This window comes from Melospiza georgiana, chromosome 8 (assembly GCF_028018845.1).
Source record: "Melospiza georgiana isolate bMelGeo1 chromosome 8, bMelGeo1.pri, whole genome shotgun sequence".
Lineage (NCBI taxonomy): Eukaryota > Metazoa > Chordata > Aves > Passeriformes > Passerellidae > Melospiza > Melospiza georgiana.
The window spans coordinates 11,087,504-11,107,978 of NC_080437.1; the positions used below are offsets into that span (position 1 = coordinate 11,087,504).

At 45.4% G+C, this 20,475-nt stretch overlaps 1 protein-coding gene across 4 annotated transcripts; it reads left to right on the plus strand.

The window, feature by feature from the left end:
• Positions 1-7,573: 7,573 nt before the first annotated feature.
• Positions 7,574-20,078, plus strand: NCOA4 (nuclear receptor coactivator 4). Of its 4 annotated transcripts, none has more exons than XM_058029672.1 (10): positions 7,574-7,620; positions 13,030-13,183; positions 14,042-14,182; positions 14,295-14,383; positions 14,830-14,938; positions 15,521-15,592; positions 15,972-16,115; positions 16,339-17,349; positions 17,669-17,758; positions 18,312-20,078. In XM_058029672.1, the coding sequence occupies exons 2-10, from the start codon at positions 13,043-13,045 to the stop codon at positions 18,315-18,317; spliced, it is 1,803 nt and encodes a 600-aa protein (XP_057885655.1). In that variant the 5' UTR covers positions 7,574-7,620; positions 13,030-13,042; the 3' UTR covers positions 18,318-20,078. The 4 variants fall into 4 exon arrangements, with proteins under 4 accessions (XP_057885655.1, XP_057885654.1, XP_057885657.1 ...); XM_058029671.1 differs by lacking the exon at positions 7,574-7,620 and adding an exon at positions 7,644-7,731; XM_058029674.1 differs by lacking the exon at positions 7,574-7,620 and adding an exon at positions 7,644-7,731 and having other exon boundaries at positions 15,975-16,115.
• The last annotated feature ends 397 nt before the right edge of the window (positions 20,079-20,475 follow it).

The following is a 20,475-nucleotide window of genomic DNA, read 5'->3' on the forward strand; positions in this document are numbered from 1 at the left end:
TACAAAATATAGTGTTTATGCTTGAATTCTTCCTACACTTTTGGAAAGGTTTAAAGTACAAGAATATAATGGAAATCTGAGAAAAAACCCAATAACATTCATCTGATTATTAGCTACAGGGATAAAACAAGTTGTTTTGTTTGTACAATCGAAGTCTTAATTTGAATTAATTTTGCATTTGGGTTCAGCTTTTTAAAAAATCAAATGCAGCCATTTTGTATATTAAGTATTCTCCACTGAAGTGTTACTCTTGTAAATGTGAGAACTCTGGTTTTAATGTTTTTTAACTTAAGAAAATCCACATCCACTACCTTCTACTCTTAAATGTAAATATAGTAGCAGGAAGAGTCACACTAGATTTATAATTAAGTGGGTCAATGCTGAGCACAGATGCTTGTCAAGCTGGGGTGAAATGGGGTGCATTATTTCTCAAGCCATTTGAAGAGCAGTGTGCATTGCACCATGCTGCCTCTGCTGCCCAGCCTGAGTGCTCAGGTACAGTTCCAGCTGAGCAGACTGGGGCTGCCTTTCCCAGGAATCCTCAGGGAGGGATGCTCTGGCACAGTGGCTGCTTGATGCTTTTGTCTCAGTGTGCCTTCTTTACCTTAACATGCAGGAACAGCCCCAGTTGATGCAGTATTTGGGATATGTTATGTTTTATTTGTTATGTTGTCCCTAGACACTAACTAACGTCTCTAGAAGGATTTAATTGTATATTGTACATTGATACTTGAGGGCTGAGATTGATCATGGGCTGAGATGCTTAGCTCAGTGGCTCAGCAGAGATTGAAGGCAATTGATACTAATATCAGTATGTGCTAAATAGTTCTGAAAATGTGTTAGAATAATTCATTTCATTCTGAAGTAGTATTTACTGTTACCATTCTTAGAGGAGAGACCAAAACCTGTCAGACATTTGGCACTGACTATTATAATTGCAGTTTCAATTTGAGATAATCTTTGACTGAGGTTAAATACTGAAATAGAGGGTATTATCTCAATGCTTTAAATAAAAATCATCCATAGTTAAATCAGGTCTTTAAAAAAGCCAAAGCAGCACACTAAACAGTTGCTTAGTCATTGTCACATCAGTTACTATTAAAATAAAATTATTTGTTTGTTTGGTCCTCACCTGAACATGTTTTGCTTTAGGAAGGAAGTCCTGTTCTACAGAAAGCCTATCTTCCTTCCAGATGTAGCTTAAGAAAGCTTTTGTTGTACAGCTGAGCCAAAGGCCCCACAGAACAGCACATTTGCACAGTCCTCTGGGACAGGGGCCAGTGAGAAGAGGAAAAGGCAGTCAGCTGTTCTGTGCTGAAATGTAACCAAGATGTTTCAGGAAAAAAAGAGCATCTCCACTGTATGGACAGAGCAATGTGTTTCTTCCTGATCACTTCTCTGCTTGTAGGCAGTAAGAATAATGACAGGCTGCACTAATTGCATTATTGGATAGACATTTAGTCTTTTAAATCCAAAGCAGGAGCGACCTGTCTGGAGATGTGCTGAGGTAAGAGGCCTTCTAGAAGGATGTAAGTCACTATTAAAGAATGAGTAAGAAAAACAGTGTAGCTTTGCTCTAGGAACAGTAATGTGTGCTGAGGTTGAGGTAATCAGAAGCTGAGAGTGGAGGTGAGATCGAGGGACCCCAGCTCCACAGAGGGAACAGGACTGGGTATCCTCCAGACACTGCTGCTGCCCCCTCTCTCAGGAGCTTTTCCAGCTGGGAAATTGCAATGTTAATACTTCATTGCCATCTGTTCCTTTCAGACATGTTGAGGTGATTAATTTGTCTTCTTAAGCCCCTTGAAAATGAAAGCAGTTTATTAGTGCTAAGTAATACTGTTAATTGGCAAGAGAGAAAGAGGCAGCATGTGGGTTTATGAGCTGGAAATAAATCATTCTAATCAACTCTCATGCTACCAGTTAAATAACTTAGTGGAACTCGCTGTGTCAGTCTCTTGTGTCCTCCCCCTTCAGGGGACTTTAGGGTCCAGGACTGATTTCTAAATTTTATTTCTTTTCCCTCCATACAGAACTATGGATCTGAAATGGAGAATATAATGTTCTGTTCAGCTTCCTTCCAGAGCACTGTTTTTTACACAGGCCACAAGATCCAGCTGACCCTCATCAAAGCAGGGGAATCTGAGCCTGTGAGCCTGTGTGCAGAGCCCCGGGCTGCTGGTGTCTGCAGGTTCTGCCTGTCCACAGGTACTGTGTGTCCTGCAAGCCCCTCGTGCCTGCTGAGGAAGGGAGCTGTGGTGCTTTCTGTTGATGCTGTAGTCCAGGTCATCCCACTCCCCTGCCCCTCCACAGGAGCAATTCTACAGAGCCATGTGGTTTTAAAGGAAAAGAGATGGGTAAGCTTTGTGGGTGATGTGGGTTAGTGCGAATGTTGTTCTTTTTCTTGTTGAGAAAGCAACATGCACACAGCAGTTCTGTCCCTAAAAATGGTTGTGCTCCCTTTCCACCTCTGCCAGCTGGAATGAGCATGTCCATGTCCTTTTTCTGTGGGGCAGCACCCTGCCACAGGCAAAACCAGTTCCAGAAAATTGTTTCTTTGCCCCGGAACTCTTTCACCAGCCTTGGCACACAATTGCATGTGGATTTTACTGTATCCATGAAGGGAATGGTGCATGTCCTTTGCCATGGTTGCTTGGATGTCCAGCTTCCATCTTTCTGGAGGTGTAGAAGTGCTGAGCCTGGAGCTGACAGCCATCACATGTACCAGGGCCAATGTGTTCAGATAGCAGAGTACTAAGCTGTAGCTTGTAAGTCTTTGGGAGCATTAATCCTTTCAGATATGTGACCTCAACAGATGTCATCTGTCTTATTATCAGGCTTTCAGTATACTACAGGCCATGCCTCTCAGATGGCATGTGAAGGAAGCTTAGAAAGCAAAGGGGAGGGACACAGGCAAGGAAACGATGCTGCTGACTTCCATCCCCTTCCAGGCACCTTCTGCTCGCCTACAGGCACTAAAGACAGGTATCGTTTGTGGTATCACAGGTGTGATGAAGGGGAGATGTCCCCCGAGGTGTTAAAGGTAGTGGGACTTAAGGAATGTGGGTCAGGCGCTCCCTGCGCTCCTGCTGGCCAGGATTACATCTCCGAGCTCCACCTGGTGCTCAGGGCCGGCGCACATCTCCGCAGGACACACCCGCTCTTCCCCGGCATCTTCTGGTCCCTGCTCACCTCCGGCAGTTTTTACTGTACAGCAGAGATGGGCTCACAGCTTGGGGTGCAGTGGATCCTGCCCAAACCCCCTTTTGTTGGTGCTCTCCAGCAGGCCTGCTGCCAGGCAGCTTTCTGTGGTGCAGGCAGCACACAAAACTGTCTGGGCCCGGGTGCCAGCACCTGACCTGTGCTGTACTGCTGGAGCTTGGGGTCCTGACACAGACACAGCACCCTCAGTGATGACACATGCATAAAAGTCAGGCCTTTTCCCTCCTCTGCAGGCTTGTAGGTAATTTGCTTACACTGCTTCTGGTGTTGGTTTTAGTGCAAACTGATGCATTCCAGATTGGGACTGGCAGAAATTCCTGTGTGCAGGTTATTTGAATGCTGTCTTGTGTTCACATTGTCTGGGAAATCCTACAAATGCCACTGCCTCAGAGAATCCAATTTTAGAAAAGCTTTTACATTGATTTAAATGCACGATATGGTGTTATAATTTGTTTTGTTATAATTTCTTCCTTGTTCACATAGTGGTCTGTGTTTTCTAAATACCATGCTGTTTTTCGGCATCAGCCTCACTCTAACAGTAGAATAAGGAGTTAATTTACTGTTGTGCTGCCATAACTGTTTTCTTAAAGAAGGATCTTGGGAAAAGATGAGACAAGTGCTTCTGAGAAAGCAGAAGAGACCTGTTTTGATTGTGTGATGGATGTTGTTCAACAACCTGCTCCCCCACTCAAATAAGAGCAAACCCTGGAGCTGTAACACAGCCCTTGTGTTCCAAGTCTGCACTGGGAGTCCTTTCCTGCTCCAGTTTTGACTGGAATGTGTGTGTGTATATATATATATATATATATATATACACACATATATATATATATATATATACATATATATACACACACACATATATATATATACTGGGGGGACTGCAAAATGTTTAGTGACCAAAATCACACTGATATTTTGCTACAGGCTCAATCTATGTTTGTGATAGAACAGCTTTTCTGAAGCAGGTTGAAGGTTTGTAAAAACAGTTTTAGTTTAGTTAAAATTGTTTATACGCTGTTTACATGCCTCCCTCCATCTAGTGTGAGTCCTTTGGTGCTGTGCCTGTTAATTTTTGCATTGATAGGTTTGGGCCACAACAAGTAAGAAATTTCTTCATGTCTGTGGTGGGACCCTAATTCACAAAAGCGGCCCATTGCTTCCAGAAGCTCTGCCTTTGGTTAGGCTGTCTGGAGAAGCTACAGAAGACCTTCCTGAGAATCTCTTTAAATGAAAAGTGAGTGTGGAGTTAGGTATAGGTGGTACTTTTGTTCAATGTGAAGTGGGATAGAAGAATAGCCAGTAAGTAAAAAGTTGCAGAAATGAGAAATCCCTAAACTAGGGAAAGGAGAAAGGCTGTGTGTGGTGTGCAGGAAAAGGCCATTAAAACATCTGTTTACAGTCTATATATGAAACCCTTTGTGTGGGAGTTCTAAAACATTTCATTCCTCTCTGGCACTGAGGTAGCTCGACACAAGCACAAGGATTCGAGGTGAGTAAATACAGCGCAGAGAGCTTGGACAGTGCCCCGGGGGCAGCGAAGCCTTTGGAGTTCAGCACAAGCGGCGCTGCTGGCTCTGCCGCCGGGGCGGGCTGGGGCCGAGCTCGCCCCCGGGCCGCGGGCCCTGCGGGAGGCTGGGCCTGGATCTGGCGCGCAGCTGTGGGACCCGGTGCCAGGTCACGGCCGGCCTGGAAGGGGACCAAGGACACACGTCAGACAGATCCGTGCAGGGACGGTCATGCACCCGGGCTGGCAGGGACCAGGGAAAACCGCCCCTTTCCCCCGGCAGAGCTTGAGGAAACTGGCGATTCCCGCGGGAGCCTGCGTGAGGTTCCCTGACGGCCACAATGAGGACTTTTCTAGAATTTCATACTCTGCCCTGGGACTTTTGCTGCTTGTGACGGGAGAGCCAGTAGCTTGGTCAGTCTCCGTGTCCCGCTGCACCCGCAGCCTTGCCGGGCTGGCTGAGCTTCCTCATTCCCCGTTTCCGAGGCAGGGATGGACTGCTCAGCTGGGTGGCAGCACTGCAGAACAGGGAACTCACATTCCAGAGCATTTAACAGAGAAGTTAACACAGCTGATGCCCTTCAACTGCATCACTGCAGTTGTTGAAAGAGGAACAGTCTGAACAGAAAACAAACATTCTTTAAACCCCACAAAATTTGCTCTAGAGCCATTGCACCAGAGAATATTCTTCAAGTTCTTTGTGGTTTGAGTGCTGCCCAGTAGTAGTTTTGCAGGCCCATACCAAAGAAATGGAGAATAAGCTTCAAGTTTTCTATCTAACCTGATGTTTCCAGGGGATGGGAAGGGATGAATCTCTCCCTGGTATTCATTCCCACACTGCAGACAAGCAAGGAAAAATGTCTTTGAGTGACACTTTTGCCAAATCAGGGAAGGATGGGCTTTATGCCACAGAACCTATGCTTTATGCTGCTGTAAGTGGGATTCCCATTCAGCAAGAAATAGCACTGAATCTTGGGTATGGGGATATATTACCTGGTGTCACAAACTTCTGAAGGGAAAAGCTGCAGGCTTTTATCCTGATTAACTATTGCTGATGTGTATTTAGATCCCTTTTATGCATCCAAAATGCTTTTCTTCATGCTGTGGTTGGAGGCTTATTGTGAACACCGATACATTTTTATCCAATGCTGAGGAACTGCCCACTACATCCCCATTTTTGCTCCTGTTTTAACATGAGCGGATTATCCTGTTTATTTTCCCAGAAAGTTGCATCTCTACACAACCTTTTGCCTCTATTTTAGTAGATCACCAGTTTGCCTTTTGCTTAAGCTGATGCAATTTTAAGTTTCTTTTTTTGATCCACTATGCAGGTTTGTATAAAAAGGCGCATCTGGCATGGCAAAGGGTATGGCTGAGGGAGGAGCAGTGTGTTCTGCCATGAGGGGTGCGAGGAAAGAGACCATTAAAAGATGCATGTGGTTCCTTAACCTTGATATTCCTTTAGAGGTTAAATGGAAGATGTGTCCAAAGAGCAAATCCTCTTAGGAAAGCATGACCTTGACCACAATGAATCCACACAGAAGGTGTACTGTGTGAAGCAACTTTATCAACAAAAACCTCTCAGACCATCTGGATTGTGATATTGCCTTCGTCGAGCCTGTGGAGGACATGACAGAAACTTGTCATTGTTCACTGTGCCTGCTTGCCCAGGAGAGGCAGCTTTCTTTCCTTGGGAGAGTCCTGCTGGGTAGCTGCATGGGGGGGACACGTGGTGCATGAGCACTCCTGGTTTTCCAAGGTCAGGCAGGGTTGGTATTATTTTTCCTCTTAAATCCAAGTACACAGAGGAGGATTATATAACACACCCTGTGTCTCTTACATGTTTAGACAAGGAAGCCAAATACCTGAAATGCTTGTTCCTAGGGTAACAGCACATCTGGGATTAGGCGGCTGATTTATACTTTCTCTTATGTCAGCACTGAATAATTTGTAACCGCGAGTAACGTCCTGATCAGAAGAATGGCTCCTTGGACTGTGCTCAGAGGAGGAAATGTGTGGGAAATTGTGACTCAGCTACCACATCATCTACTTAGATTTCCATTTGAAGTCCTTTCTGATTGAAGCCCCCCTACATTCTTTGTTAAGCTTTAAATGCTGTGCATAAACTTACAAAAGGCAGCACTTCACAAATGTGCTGGCCGTAAAGGCTGAAACGTCACGGAATCACAGAATAGTCTGTTTTGGAAAGGATCCAGGAGGACCATCGAGTCCAGCTCCTGGATGGTCCCCACAGGGATCGAGCCCTCGGCGTTTATCGGCGCCGCGCTCTGGCCAGCTGAGCTGAGCTGATCTCGCTCCTGACCGGCTAAAGCGTGCGGGCAGGGAGCAGTGACTGGGTCTGTTCCCAGCTGGAAAGCGGGGCGGCAGTACTGGGAGGTGCTCAGGGAGCAGTGACTGGGTCCTGTTCCCAGCCGGAAAGCGGGGCGGCTGTACTGGGAGGTATTTTGGGAGCAGAACTGGGTCCTGTTCCCAGCTGGAAAGCGGGGCGGCAGTACTGGGAGGTGCTCAGGGAGCAGTGACTGGGTCCTGTTCCCAGCTGGAAAGCAGGGCGGCTGTATTGGGAGGCGTTCTGCCATGCTTCACACTTGCGGAAAGCCACACCAAGGCACGTACTCTGGGAAATTTCCGGTGGACACGATAAAGACCCACAGCGGTGGCTCGCCCCGTGATACACGTTCTGTGCTCCGAGGATTTTGCCGCGATTCCCGGATTTTGGCTGCCGTGAGGAGCAGCAGCAGCGCCGCCCCCAGCGCTCCCTCAGCCGCTCCGCCGCTCCGGCAGGGGGCGCGCGGCCGGCGGTCTCGCGAGAGCGCGCGGGGCCGGCGGGCGGGCGGACGGCGCGGGGCTGAGGGAGCGGCGCGCGGGCAGCGGTGAGGGGGCGGCGGGGCCGGCAGGGCGGGGCAGACATCCGGGGGGGAGCCGGGAGCCATCCCGTGCGGAATCCCGTAAGAAATCCCGTGAGGAATCCCGTAAGGCACCCGGTAAGGCATCCCGTGCGGCACCTCGTGCCGTGCCGCCCTGCGGGAAGTGCCCAGGCAGCCGGCCTGGCTCGGGCAGGTCGCTGGGGAAATGGACGCTCCGCGGCGCAGGGCTCGCTCGGAACACGGAGACGGCGTTTTGTACTGATCTCGCTCTCCGTGTGCCGGGGAGGTTGTGCCGCGAGCGCTCCTAAAGCCACGTTTCTAATTGCAAAGGCCAAGTCTTTTGTTAGTAGCTGCGCTTCTCGGAGGTTATATAAGCAGTAAATGTCTGGGTTAGCAATGGTCGGGGTTGTGCCGCATCGCGTTTGTTAAAGTTTGTCAGACGTGTGTTGTTCGTTGCTGGTAAGTGATGTGAACCGGAGCTTGGGGGGTTTGCCGAGCATTCTGACAGCTTTAACTCGGTGCTTGTGTCTGGGATTAAAGAGAAAAGATGATAGAGGAACAAGGTGCCTTTTCCCGAGCCTTTCGATAAGGTGTGCAGTCAGGGGAGCGGAAAAAAGCCGGCAGCCATGTAAAAACCACAGCTCGTCACGCTGCAAGTGCCTAACCTTGGGTAGCTGGATGTGCAGAGAGCATGGCAGTGCTGCCTTTGGGGCCAGGTGCTGCAGGTACAACCGGGGGCTTGTCACTTGTTTTCCGAAGGGTTTATAAGTGCAGGAGTCTGGAAGATGTGTTGTAATGTGCAATCTGAGTTAAGGTAAATGTGTGTCTTCCCCACTCTGGGGTATCTTCTTTGGTATTTTCAGTAATTATAGCATAGAGATATCAGGCCTTCATATTCAGATACTTTGTGATTTCAGTTATTCGCTTGTTGTGCATAAAATATTTATGATAGATGGAATAAAGTAGTGATCAGACTTCTTCACAGCTGCATTAGTGACTTGTGACTGTTTAGAGCCCAGCTCTTGTGAGATTGTCTCAGTACAAGTGCTCTGTGCACTGGCCGGGCTGTTTCAGAGCTAAAACAGGCAGAAAACGTAGTCACAGGTGTTCAGGTCTGTGGCACAGACCATATACTGTGCAGACAGATGAAAACTACCTGAATTTTAGAAAATGTAATTCCTGAAACTTCTGTTAGTATTTCTCAAGGTGTTTATTTCACTTTTTCTCTGTCTTGAAACTGTTAAAGGTTATTTCTTTGCTTCACATGGCTTGTGACTTAAAAAATAGAGTGTGACATACTTGTTTTGGAGTAAAATTATCCCCCTAGCAGGAGCTGCATGCAGATACCGGTACATAATGCTGATGCTGCGCTGTACAAAGTGCTTGTTATGCTTGGATGTAAATGGGAAGTTCCCAGATTCAGCTGTTGTACTTAGAGTACTTCACTCCCTGACCACAACTCCTGCCTGTCTAATTTGGGAGAGCTTCTTAAGAGGAACTTCTGTTTTTTGGTGGGGTTAGATGGAAGTCAGTGGGGATTTCAGTTCAAACAAGGCTGCTGGTTTAAAGCCACATAAAGACAGGTCAGAGAGACCTCTAGAGCAGTCTTGTCCTGCCAAATGGAAGAAATCATTCCACGTTTATAAATAGAGCCTGTTCAATGGGAGGCTTCATTCCCTTCAGCAGCTTTTCCCCAACAAAGGCTCTGCACAGCCCTGGTTTTGAGGTGATTTTTCCACACCCATTTGAAATGGAAAACAATGCTGTTCCCAAGGGCAGCGGGGATGGTTGTGCTGAGAGTGAAAAGCTGGTAGAACCAGTTTCCTGCCAGCCTGTTTGCAGAAGAGGAAGGGTTGTCTCCTCCTCCTCTGCTCACCAGCAGCCACGTACTTAATTAAAAGCTTCAAATTATTTTTGTCCAGCGGTTTCTGACCTGTGGGAAGTAACATCCCAGGGGTGGAGTGCAGGCAGCCAGGAGGTTGCACAGAGCACCTGTGACCAGGAGTTGTAGCTGCAGGGTCTTGTGGTGGCACTTCTCCAAGGAGCCAAAAGTCTTCTGTAAAAACTGGGAGTTATTTTACTATTTGGAAACAGTAATATAATAATGCTTATCATTCAGGCAGTTCTTTTGGTTTCGTGCTATGACATTTTTACTGCTTGTATGCAGACGAGGACACGTGCAGGGCCCGTCCCTGGGAGTATTCAAGGCCAGGCTGGATGGGGCGCTGGGCACCCTGGTCTATGAGAGGTGTCCCTGCCTATGGCAGAGGCATTGGAACAACGGGATCTTCAAGGTCCTTTCCAACCGAGGCCATTCTGGGTGCTTTCCTCAGCTGAGTGTGTGAAATTGTGGAAGCAAGACTAGATATGACAAGAATTGTGTATGTGTGGGTGTCATTTTGGTCCTTGCCGGAGCTAACTCGCATCCGAGCTGCTCAGCGTCAGGATTCTGGCACGCTGCAGGCTCAGTGCTGCATGGGGAGCCTCAGTGCGGGGCTGTGCATGGCCAGGGCCGGAGGGCTGAGCTCGGCAGCTGGATCGGCTCGCAGCTCTTTGGACCTTGCTGCTCCATCCGCGCTGCATGCCTCAGCGCTCGGCTCTGCTTTGTTGTTGCATGAAGAAGATACATTGCCACACTTAGCAAGTTGCAAGAAATAGCGGTTTTGTTGCAAAACGTTGAGGTTCCGCGGTTTCAACTGCTGGTAGGATGTTGGGAGGCGCTCGGTGCTGTGTCTGACGGAGCCAGGCCGGGGCAGAGCGGCTCGGCCCGGCTCGGTCCCGGCCCGGTGCCGGTGGTCGCGGCCCGGCTCGGTCCCCGCCCCGCGCTGCGGACGTGCGGCTCGGCCGGGGCGGGGCGAGGGCTGGGCCGCCCCGATAAGGCGAGGGCCCGCTCCAGCCAGCCAGCCGGGGCTCGGAGCGGATATTTGCGGCGTTGGGAGCGTTCCGGAGGCCGCGCCGGGGAATGGAGGCCGCGTTATAAACAGGACATTGCGGGGCTGCTTCCTGAGCGCAGAAAGTGAGTGCGAGCTCATCGGTGGGGTGTGCGTGCCGTGGCGCACGGGGCGGGGGCTGCCGGGGACCCCCGTGTGCCTGGGAACCGCCTGGTGGCACGGGAATGGCCAGGGCAGCTCACCGAGTGTGGCAGCCCGGTGCCTTCCTGTGTTTTGTTACTCTTGAGCCGAATTGTGTGATCGCGGGTGTATCAGAGCGTGTGACCTGAAAACCTCTTAAATTCTCAGTGCTATTTGGGAGTAACTGGGAAGCAATGAAATAGGTGCTTGCCCCCACTTGGTTTTGTTAGAGGCTTGTGGAAATGAAAAAGAGGAGTGGATTGGCTCTCATGCTCCACATATGAGTTTTACTGGCTTATTTGCAACAAAGCCTCAGAACAGCCATTTTAGCAGGGGCTGGCTGGCTGGAGGAAGGCAGCATTCATTCTCTCCATACGTTCTGGAGTGAGTCCCTTGCAATCATTGAAAAGAAGGAAAAGCAACTAACAGTAGTTTCAGAGATCATTAGAGAAGAGTGTGTAAGCTTCTTAAATTTAATTGTGCCACTACAAAGTTGCTAATACAGAGTGTGATAAAGTAGGTTAGCATAATTTTCACAAGAGTTAAACACATTATCTTTTGTGTGAGCAAATATGGTAGTTTTATTTAGCCTTTCAGACTTTGACGTTGTTATGTAAGAATATAAAAATGAAATAATAACCAATATGATGTTTTAAATTTACTTTTGGGTACATGATAGTTTTTAAGGTACCTAATATCCTTGTTTTCTTGGCTGGGTGTATTGCTGTCATCAACTTGTTAGATTACATCTGAGAACTTAGGGCTCCCACTTACACTGTTGGCTCCTACTTGCTGTAGGTTGTACATGAGAGTTGCAAAGCAAGATAAAGTCTGGGGAGTGTTGTGAGAAAAAGCTTAGCTTACCTTTTATTGCATTTTGCTAGCATGGTGAAGATCATGAAACCTTATAGAAGTGAACCTGTGAACGAGCTAGGGGGTGCAAATACTGGTGCTCACAGCACAGCATGGAGAATGATGTATTTGGACTGATTTGGTGCAAAATAGCATCAATGTTACATTTGAGTTCTCTTGTGTTTGTGCTCTGCAGTTCCTAGAGGATGAGGTGTTATGGTGAGGATGGGATTGAGTTGTGTGCAGGGCCTTGGGGTGGCTTCTGTGCCTACTCTGTGTCTTGTGTCCGAGGCACAGGGAGCCCATGGTGCTGAGGGAACCGAGGGAGCTGCAGCCTCTGCTCCTGCCCCACCATGAACATTGCTTTTTCTGTCACCTTCCACTGGCAAGCCACTCTTAGCCCTCTCCTGTGTGACACACACACAGTTTTATATCTTCCTGTAGAAGGACTTTTGGGTTGCAGTTTATATGATCATGGGGCTTGGAAATTGCAGACTAAATAGCTGCTCAGGAAGCAAGTTCTTGGTTGTCTTGTTAAATTCAAAACTACTTTCAGTTCCCTCCAGAGCTGTGGTAAAATTTGTGACATTTTAGATTGGCACATGTGTGTACTTTAAATCTGCTGGGAATTTCCATAGTTGTCATTGCTGAAGACTCGTTTAAATAGAATAAATACTCTTGAATGTTTAGTGCTTCAGGAATCTCATGAAACTGACAGGAGAATTCAAACTCTTTGGTAACAAAATAACCCACTGGTTAGGAAAAGTGCTTGCAGTTATCCTTCCTGTTTTTACTGAAAATCCATACTGTCTTTTCCCTTACTTGCAGAATCCTTGCCAGTATCACTTCTGCAGAAATTTTGTATTTGAGCCCCTTCTACTTGAGGCTGTGCTGAAGCTAAGTGACCAGAGCTGTGCCCAGGACAAAATGGGTAGCTGTGGAAATTCTGGCCTCTGCAGCTTAGTAAAGAATGATCTTTGTAGCAACATGTGGGTTTTCAGTTCTTTACAGAAACTGTATTGGAATTTTCTCACTTATGGGAGCAAGCTCATTGCCTGCAGAGGAAAGAAGGGTGACTGAAATATTTCCTGCCTCTGGTCAGGCCATTCTCCCCCAGCTCCAACATTGCTGCTGAACCTTCCCTGAATCCACCCTCAGCTCTGGAGTTTGCTGGCTAGGCATAAAAGCTGGAGGAAGGTGCCTGGCAGGGGAGGATTGCCTAAACTCCTGTGGCTGAAGCTGTTGTCAAATATCTGTTGGTTTTCCTGTGATTGTGCAAATTCCGTGGGCTGAGGTGTTTCAGAGACCGTTGTTGCTCCTGGAGGAGAGCTTTATGTGTGTTTAGAAAACTTGCATCTGTGTAGGGTCTTAGGGGCTTTTTTGTTCACCTTTAAAGTGAAGTAGAGCAGATGGTTCTTCATATGATGCCCTTCCTCTTCTCTTAAAGAGGAATAGAAACTGTTAAGAAATCGTTTTTTCCATTGTGTTTTAGGAACACTTCAAGAATGAGTCCACCACAAGATAGAAATAGAAATTCCTGCAGCAGTGAGACTCTGGCGAAGTGCCTTCAAGCAAAGAAGGACTTGGAAACAGCTATATCTGGAATTGTCAAAGCTGAACAGCAGATTAAAGAAAACTGGCAGGAGGTAATTTTAAATTACTTCTTAAGAATTTTTTAATAACTAACATAATTCCAATTAAAGTTTTTATTATTCCAGAATATTTACTATTATCATAGTGGTCTGAAATTTTCCTAGCAGTTTGCAAACACATTGGTGTGTCATTTTGCCAACACTCTTGATAAAGGTATTCCTGTATACCTTTATCAATTCTGCAAGCTTAGGCATGCAGCATTTCCAAAAGCTGATGACTGAAACATCAGAATAGGGAGAGATTACTAATGACATTGTTAGCATTCAAAAACACAATCACGGAGCGATTATATGCGGTGCTTTTTATTAAGAGCTCTGGGAATCGGGGTATATTCAACCCAAATCTGACTCTGACCATACATCCAAATTGATCATGTTTTATACTCTATCGTTACAAAACTTTCATGTTAATTATTAAACTTATATTGTTCTATTGTATACATAAATTTAGCCCCTCTCTGAATTTCCAACAGAGTTTCTCACTATTCTTCTTATGGTTATATAATAATTACATTTAATTACTAAACAATCATCACATCTAATAATTATATAATTTATCATACTGCTTACGCAGGTGCAGTTGATCTGGGAAAGCACAAAGCCTAACATTTTAGATTCTATCTTTAACTTTTTCCAGGGTTCCACTATCAACATTATTCTTTGCTACCTCTTTAAAGGTAGCCTCAGAACTGTTACTGACCTGAGTCACGTGGGTCACTGTGCTGAGTTTCTGAGAAATAAATCACTCCAAAAATGCCTTTTGCCACTGACAGACAGGAGTTTGCAGTCAGTGCAGCACATGTGTGTGCACTGTGCTTGACAGATGTGGGAATGGTGTGTGTCTCCTGGCAGGTGAAGGCCAAGATCCACAGCCACATCAGCCGGCAGCTGGAGTGCCTGCGCAGCCGGGAGGTGTGGCTCTTCGAGCAGGTGGATCTCATCCAGCAGCTCAAAGAGGAGGCCTTGCAGCAGCAGGCACAGCAGCTCTACTGGGTAAGCTTGGTAGCTGCGCTGGCATTTTCCAGCAAACTTTTTTCTTGCAAGTATTGGCTCAATTTTAATCCTGGGAGCTGAAACAATAACGTGTGTTTTGTCTTCCATGCAGTACTTGGGACAGTTCAATTGCCTTATTCATCAGCTGGAACACTCCTACAGTAACGAACTGGCAAACCAGATTTCAATTTGCCTGGAGAGGTAAATCTGTTTTATGATGCAAGTTAACACAGTTGGGTTTATTTTAACTTAGGAATTTAATCTGATTTTTTTATTCTAATAGAAGTAATAGATCTCACTGTTCCTACATTTTCAATAGTTCCTAGAAATAAGAACAGCAGTCTGAGGTGATAAACCAGGGCTATAATGAGCAGGAGAGGTACTCATTTATGCAGATTATTTCAAATATTGATGGCAGTTGAAGTAAGAAGGTGAAACTTGTGTTTTGCTGACAATTTATTCTGTTCTTGGTTTTTAGATAGCCATTCCTTTCTTGTATGCTGTATCAAAAGTCTTCTTTGTTACCTAGTTAGTGCCAAGTAACTTGAAAGCCTTTTTATGAAATAATGGACTGACTTCTGAAACAAGACAGATGAGGAAGATTGTAATTTTTTTTCCTTTCTGTAACAATCACCTTTCTCTTTCAGACTGGAAAGTCTTACACTCAAACCTGAAGAGTCTTCCATCCTGAATTTTGAGGCTGACACATCTTACCTTCGCCAAGCTATTACCTCATTTGGTTCCATTAAAACGATGGTAAGCACCAGGACTTCCCTTCCCTTGGAATATTTGCCTCAAAGATTTTTTTTTCAGTAGAGCAATATATTCCAAGTGATATTTTTGCTTTTAGTGACAGCTTGAATGGCTTCTGTGTGTGAGTCATATAATTTTAGCTGTATAATAAATACACAATGGTTTATTAATTATTGCATGTAGTTTTCAACTGAGTTTAGTTATGCACATGTTATTTTAATGTATTTTGGCAGAGGCTGAGGGAATGACTACTGCATTTTTACTCTATTCCAGCAGATTATAAAGTTCAATACTGCTTTCCTTAGATAGCAATAGTTAAAACATAGTAGATATTTTCTGTGATAAAAGTATTTTGGGATTCTGATGTAAGCGGCGTGTTTCCTGTGTTGTTGGAGACAATTCTGTTAAAGGAAGCAGACTCAAGGTAGTATTTTTATAGTAAATTTTTCTCTGTATATGTTGAGAACATTGTTAGCCATAAAGCACTGAGAATTTGTAACTGTGCTTTACTTCTGCTTTATTGTAGAATTTGTCCTAGAAACTGGACAAAATGGAGATTTAAATTCATTTTTACTTTTCTTTCAGCAAACCTCAGAGAGAGAGAATACTTCTCCCTGGTTCCCAGGGCAGAGCGTTGCCCTGATGAACTGTGAGCAGGTAAGACTGACCTGTGTGTGTGTGTTTAATTGCATTAGAGGAAAGAGGAGAACTCAAGCACGTTATGTGAGCTTGAGTAGTGGCTTGTGTGTGTTTAAGATGCTTGGGTAGCCAGTGACAGTGGCTGTGGTGAGCAGAGTGATCTGATACCGCAGCTGCTCCAGGAGCAGGGTATGAAAGTGCGTGTGGGGTGTGGCTGACAGCATTTTTTAATGGAATGTTCATTATGTTGGAACTATCCAATTCCTATGGGATTTTTTGTAATTAGAGGGGACTGTTTTTCCTGCTGGTGCAGAAGTCCTGCTGCCTGCCTGTGTTGGTGTTCAGCACAGCTGCTCAGCAGCCAGTCCCTTCCTAAGCAGGCCTTGTCTCTCGGCAGCAGGCGCAGTGCGGGGCAGTGAGCGCCTCGCTGGCTGGCTGGTTACTCGGAAGCAGGCCCGTGCCCGTGCGCCAGGCTCCCTACGTTCCCAGCACCAACCTGGAGGAGTGGGTCACCCAAAAGTGTGTGCCAGAGCCCAGCCAGGTAAACCTCTTGTGTGCTAACCTAGTTTTGAACAGAGGGGAAAACACAGTACCTGACTGCAAGCACAATGTGGTGGGAATGAAACCTTCTGTAGTACTCTTCCTTCTGCCTCGTGTTCCCCTGATGCTTTGGCACTCACTAGCTGAATGCTCTGAGCTCTAACTATACAAACAGAACATTGCCTTTTAGTTTTAATGGATGTATTTCAATGTGTCTTTTCTAGAATTTGAATTCTTCCAAAGTCTGCTATTTTGAGCAAGCCTGGGGAAATCTGAAGGCTTTGGAGAACTGGCTTCTGCACAATCAGCAGCGTGATCTTGCTGGGAAGACAGATTCCCCTGGTTGCAGGGACTCCACCGCTACTCTTAACTCATCCTTTTCCACTGTTGAAAACGTGGAGGAATTAGAGTCCCTTGGACAAGAAGATATGGACCTTTCTGACTGGCTGCTTACTCCTGACACAGAAAATGGAAGTATTGCTTCAGATGAGAAATGGAAGAATGAATTTAAACCTTTTAGGGAAGAATGCAATTTGAATGATTGGCTCCTCAAAGCTGAAACATGTACCAGTTGTCCTGGCAGCCAGAGCAAAAGTGTGGAAATTGAGAACCTGGGAAATCTGAAGTGCCTGAATGAGCATCTTGATGGAAAGAAATCACCCACTACATCTGCTGTAAATGCTTGGCTTCTTCAGCATCCTCAGGCCCCCTTTAAAGTGGAAGATGTGTGCAAAGCTAATGATCTCTGTGCCAGCTTTTCAGAATGTGTGTGTGATGAAAACTGTGGAAAAGAGGCTCTTTGCAAATGGCTTCTGAAGAAAGATGGGAAGGACAAAAATGGAGTTCCAGTCAGCCAGAGAGATGTTCCAGACCCTCAGCATGAGAAGACCAAGTTTGCTGCCAGTTCCTGGCTTAGCCCCGCCCAGCAGCTCCCAGGGGAACCCGTGAGTGCAGAGAAAGCAGATTATTCAGCAGAGATTGCAGAGCCCTGGAAAGCTTTGCTCGAGAGGCCTCTGACAAGCTGGCTGGCCAAGGCTGAGCACAAAGCAGAAAGCACAGAAGAAAAGGAGAGTCGGGAGAAAGCAGACAAGAGTTTCAAGAGTCCTTTCCTAGACCTCTTGGCTCCATTCCACCTCCCCTTAAATGTAAACAGTTGGGTGTTGGCTTCAAATGACCTAGAAAATGCAAACCTGCCTCCAGTGGAAGATAAATGGCTTCTGCGTAAGAAAGCACAAGTGAGCATAAGTTCTTGATATTTTGTGTCTTATGTGCCAGGTTTATTGCTTTACTGAATTTCATGGCTTCATTCTCTTCCAAAGTCATAGCTCTTCTAGGTAATACTGACTGAAAGTTTTTAGGTTTCTTGACTCTTTTAATGTTCTCGCAATTATTAGTTACTTAGCACTAAACAAGTTAATATGTTATACTAAATGAAGAAAGTATTAATCTCAAAGACTCAAAAGTCAGTTTTGGTTTTGAACACTTTACAGAATTTGAAGATGTATCAGATTGTATTTATGTTTGGGTTGGTAATGAAGGTGACTTCTCTTTCAGGACTTTGGCCTTCCTACAGTTTGTGACCTTTTTGCCTGCATGAAGCTCAGTGGAGATAACGAAAAATGGCTGTATCGGTCTCCTTTACAGGTAGGATACAGAATGTATTAGAACAGCTGAGCCTAATCAGAACTTGGGGGTACAGAACACACACACTGGCAGCTAATGGTCACCTTAAATTCTTTAAACCTTAAGTTTAACAGCGTAGTAATTTCCTCCCCATTACACCTTTTAAACAGTTTGGACCGTTCCTCTTTGTTATTGATCCTCCTCTTCTGATCACAGGCCAGGGAGGGAATCACTTCTGTTCTTGTGTCAATCTCTCAACTGATTGACACTTGGTAACTCTGACTGTAACTAAGATATGGAATTAGTGTATCAATCTCCAGGCAGCTTCTTTCTTAGCTTTGTAATGTATTTACAGCTGACATAATGTCTTTCCTTTCTGATGATAACTCTTTGTCATTGTTTTTGCAATTAATGAAAATAGTCCTTAGCAGGAGTACTTCAAACCCTTAAAGGCAGGATCCTCAATTCTAGGAGGAATGTTAATATAACTTTTTTATTATCTTATAGTTGTTTTTTTTTCCAAAGTGTTGCTTTTTATCAAAGAGAATAATAACCCTGTTTTAAATTTGTTTAGATGTGAAGAACTGGATGTGTTGAAACCATCCCCTTCCTGCTATCAGTCGCACATCACACTGAGTGACTGCAGCCAGCTGAGTGCTTGTGTTTTGTGTTTGGCCATCTGCTTTCTCTTCTAAAATTATAACAAAAAGAAAGATTCCTTATCTAACAGAGTTCTGGTGCAGAAGATCCCTTTTTGTTGTCATTAATTCTGAAATGTAAACCCACTGACCATTAGCAATCTGATGCTTTAGAGGTGTTAGGCAATTTTTATCTGTTATGGGAATCCAAGGATCTTTAATGGGTTGACACTCCAAGTATGTTGAGGCCAGTGCAGGTATAAAGCAGAATCTTCCTGGTGCTGTGGAACATCCACCTTTGACAGTGACTTTACAAGTGCTGCTGTTCTTTCAGCTGCTACAACTGTCATGCGTTGGGTTCCAGCTTACTTAGGCTGTACTTGCAAGCAATTTGTTTATGGAGCAGTTGCTCACTTTGGAGGTTTCATTTGCATCTTGTGTTGGTGCATTTCCCAGCTAAACGTGTGAAATCCAGACTTGGAAAAATACATGGATTTATGGGACCTAAACATGTGACAGGAGAATTGGTAACTTAGTTTTAAATCAAAACTCTTCTTGTGAATTTTGAGCCTTTCAGAGAACAGGGTAGGGTGTTAATTTTCATGCACCAGTAGATCAGATCCTACTGTGTCCCCAGCATTTACAAACAATTTGAATGTCACTGAAAAAGCTGGAAAATGAAATGTGGGTTTCTGTTAGTTCTAGATAATTCATAATGAATTCTTATTGACTAAACCACTGGAAAGCAGGCATCTTAGCCACATAATATTTAAAGGTAATATTTGGGGAATTAGATGCCTTCAGCAGATTGATGACCTGCTGTTTAATTGGGAAACACTGACTTGGCAAACTGTGGCTCCCACTGATGCAGTTTAAAGGTATTTAATCTGTGGTTTCCATGTGATTATGTGTGTGAAAGTGGATCTTCCTGAAGCTGTGGACACAATATGAGCAATACCTCTTCAGATATTTAGCCTTTTGAGCCTGTAGGAACGAGTGCAAAGACGTTCTGCGGAAACGTGGATCATGCCTGTCAGGCTCCATGGAAAACTGTGAAGCTCCATAGCTTCTGGTGCAGCTTCTACTCACTTAACAAATTGCTCTTGATGACTATGAAAATAGGTCCCCCTTCTCCCCATCCCTGCAGCCTGCCTGGGAATAAAAGTGATTTGAGTTCCTCACAACCCTGAGAAAAGAAATTATTATTAAGATCCAACCTTGGTGTCACTTTGCAGTGTGAACACATTCCTGTCTGATCAATCCTGTGCATTCATTTCAAAGTAAGTTTTTAGTCTGAGAAGGGGAGACTGCACATCTGAAACCAGACCCTGAAAGGGCTTAACATCAGCAAAACACTTGAGGCTTTTGTACTTTCATAGCCAGGGCTTTCTGCTGGAGGCAGAGAAGTGTTTTAGGAGTTCACTTTCCCCTTCACGTGTCCTTGTTGCTCCATGGGAAGACTGCACTGTGAGTAACTCCAGCAACAGATGTGATCAGCAGCTGAACTTAATGAATGGGATCGACGTGCAGCCCACCTCTTCCAATGAATTCCATGTAGTCCTCATTGTGTGCTTTGTCTCAGTTCATTATGAGCCTTTAAAACTTGGGGGGTATGTATTCCTTTACTCAACTGACTTGTCACTAATTGATATTTATGTGAAACATTGATTAGTCTTTTCCATTAAAAAATAACTGCAACCAAAGTGTGTATTATGTCTCATTTACAAGATGGTCAACAAAAACTGCTGTGGCACCTGTCCAGCTTGCCTCTGTCTGGAAGCTGCTACAGTTGTGCTTCCATGCAGCTGGGATTCACATGCTTTAGTTCATTCTCCACTGCCTGCAGCTGCACTGAGCTCCAGAGCAAGGAAACTCTGGGAGCTGGCACACTCAAGAACACTGAGTCCTGTCAGCTCCTTGCAGTGTGACCCCCTGGGCATGCAGCTGGTGTGTCTGAGTCACCCGGGCTTTGCTCAGCTGTTGGAAGAAACAGACTTGGACAAAATGACCCATTTGCTTCTTAGCACTCTTGAATACTTAGTGAGGATTCTTGGATTTTAGTAGCATTTGGTCCTCTTCTCCCATGGCTGAAGAACATCT

Bases quoted from the DNA above. Each gene is read 5' to 3' on its own strand.
- NCOA4 (XM_058029672.1), top strand. From the start codon at position 13,043: ATGAGTCCACCACAAGATAGAAATAGAAATTCCTGCAGCAGTGAGACT. The intron at 14,939-15,520 runs GTAAGCACCAGG...CTTTTCTTTCAG, and splicing joins TTGGTTCCATTAAAACGATG to CAAACCTCAGAGAGAGAGAA. The intron at 17,350-17,668 runs GTGAGCATAAGT...CTTCTCTTTCAG, and splicing joins TTCTGCGTAAGAAAGCACAA to GACTTTGGCCTTCCTACAGT.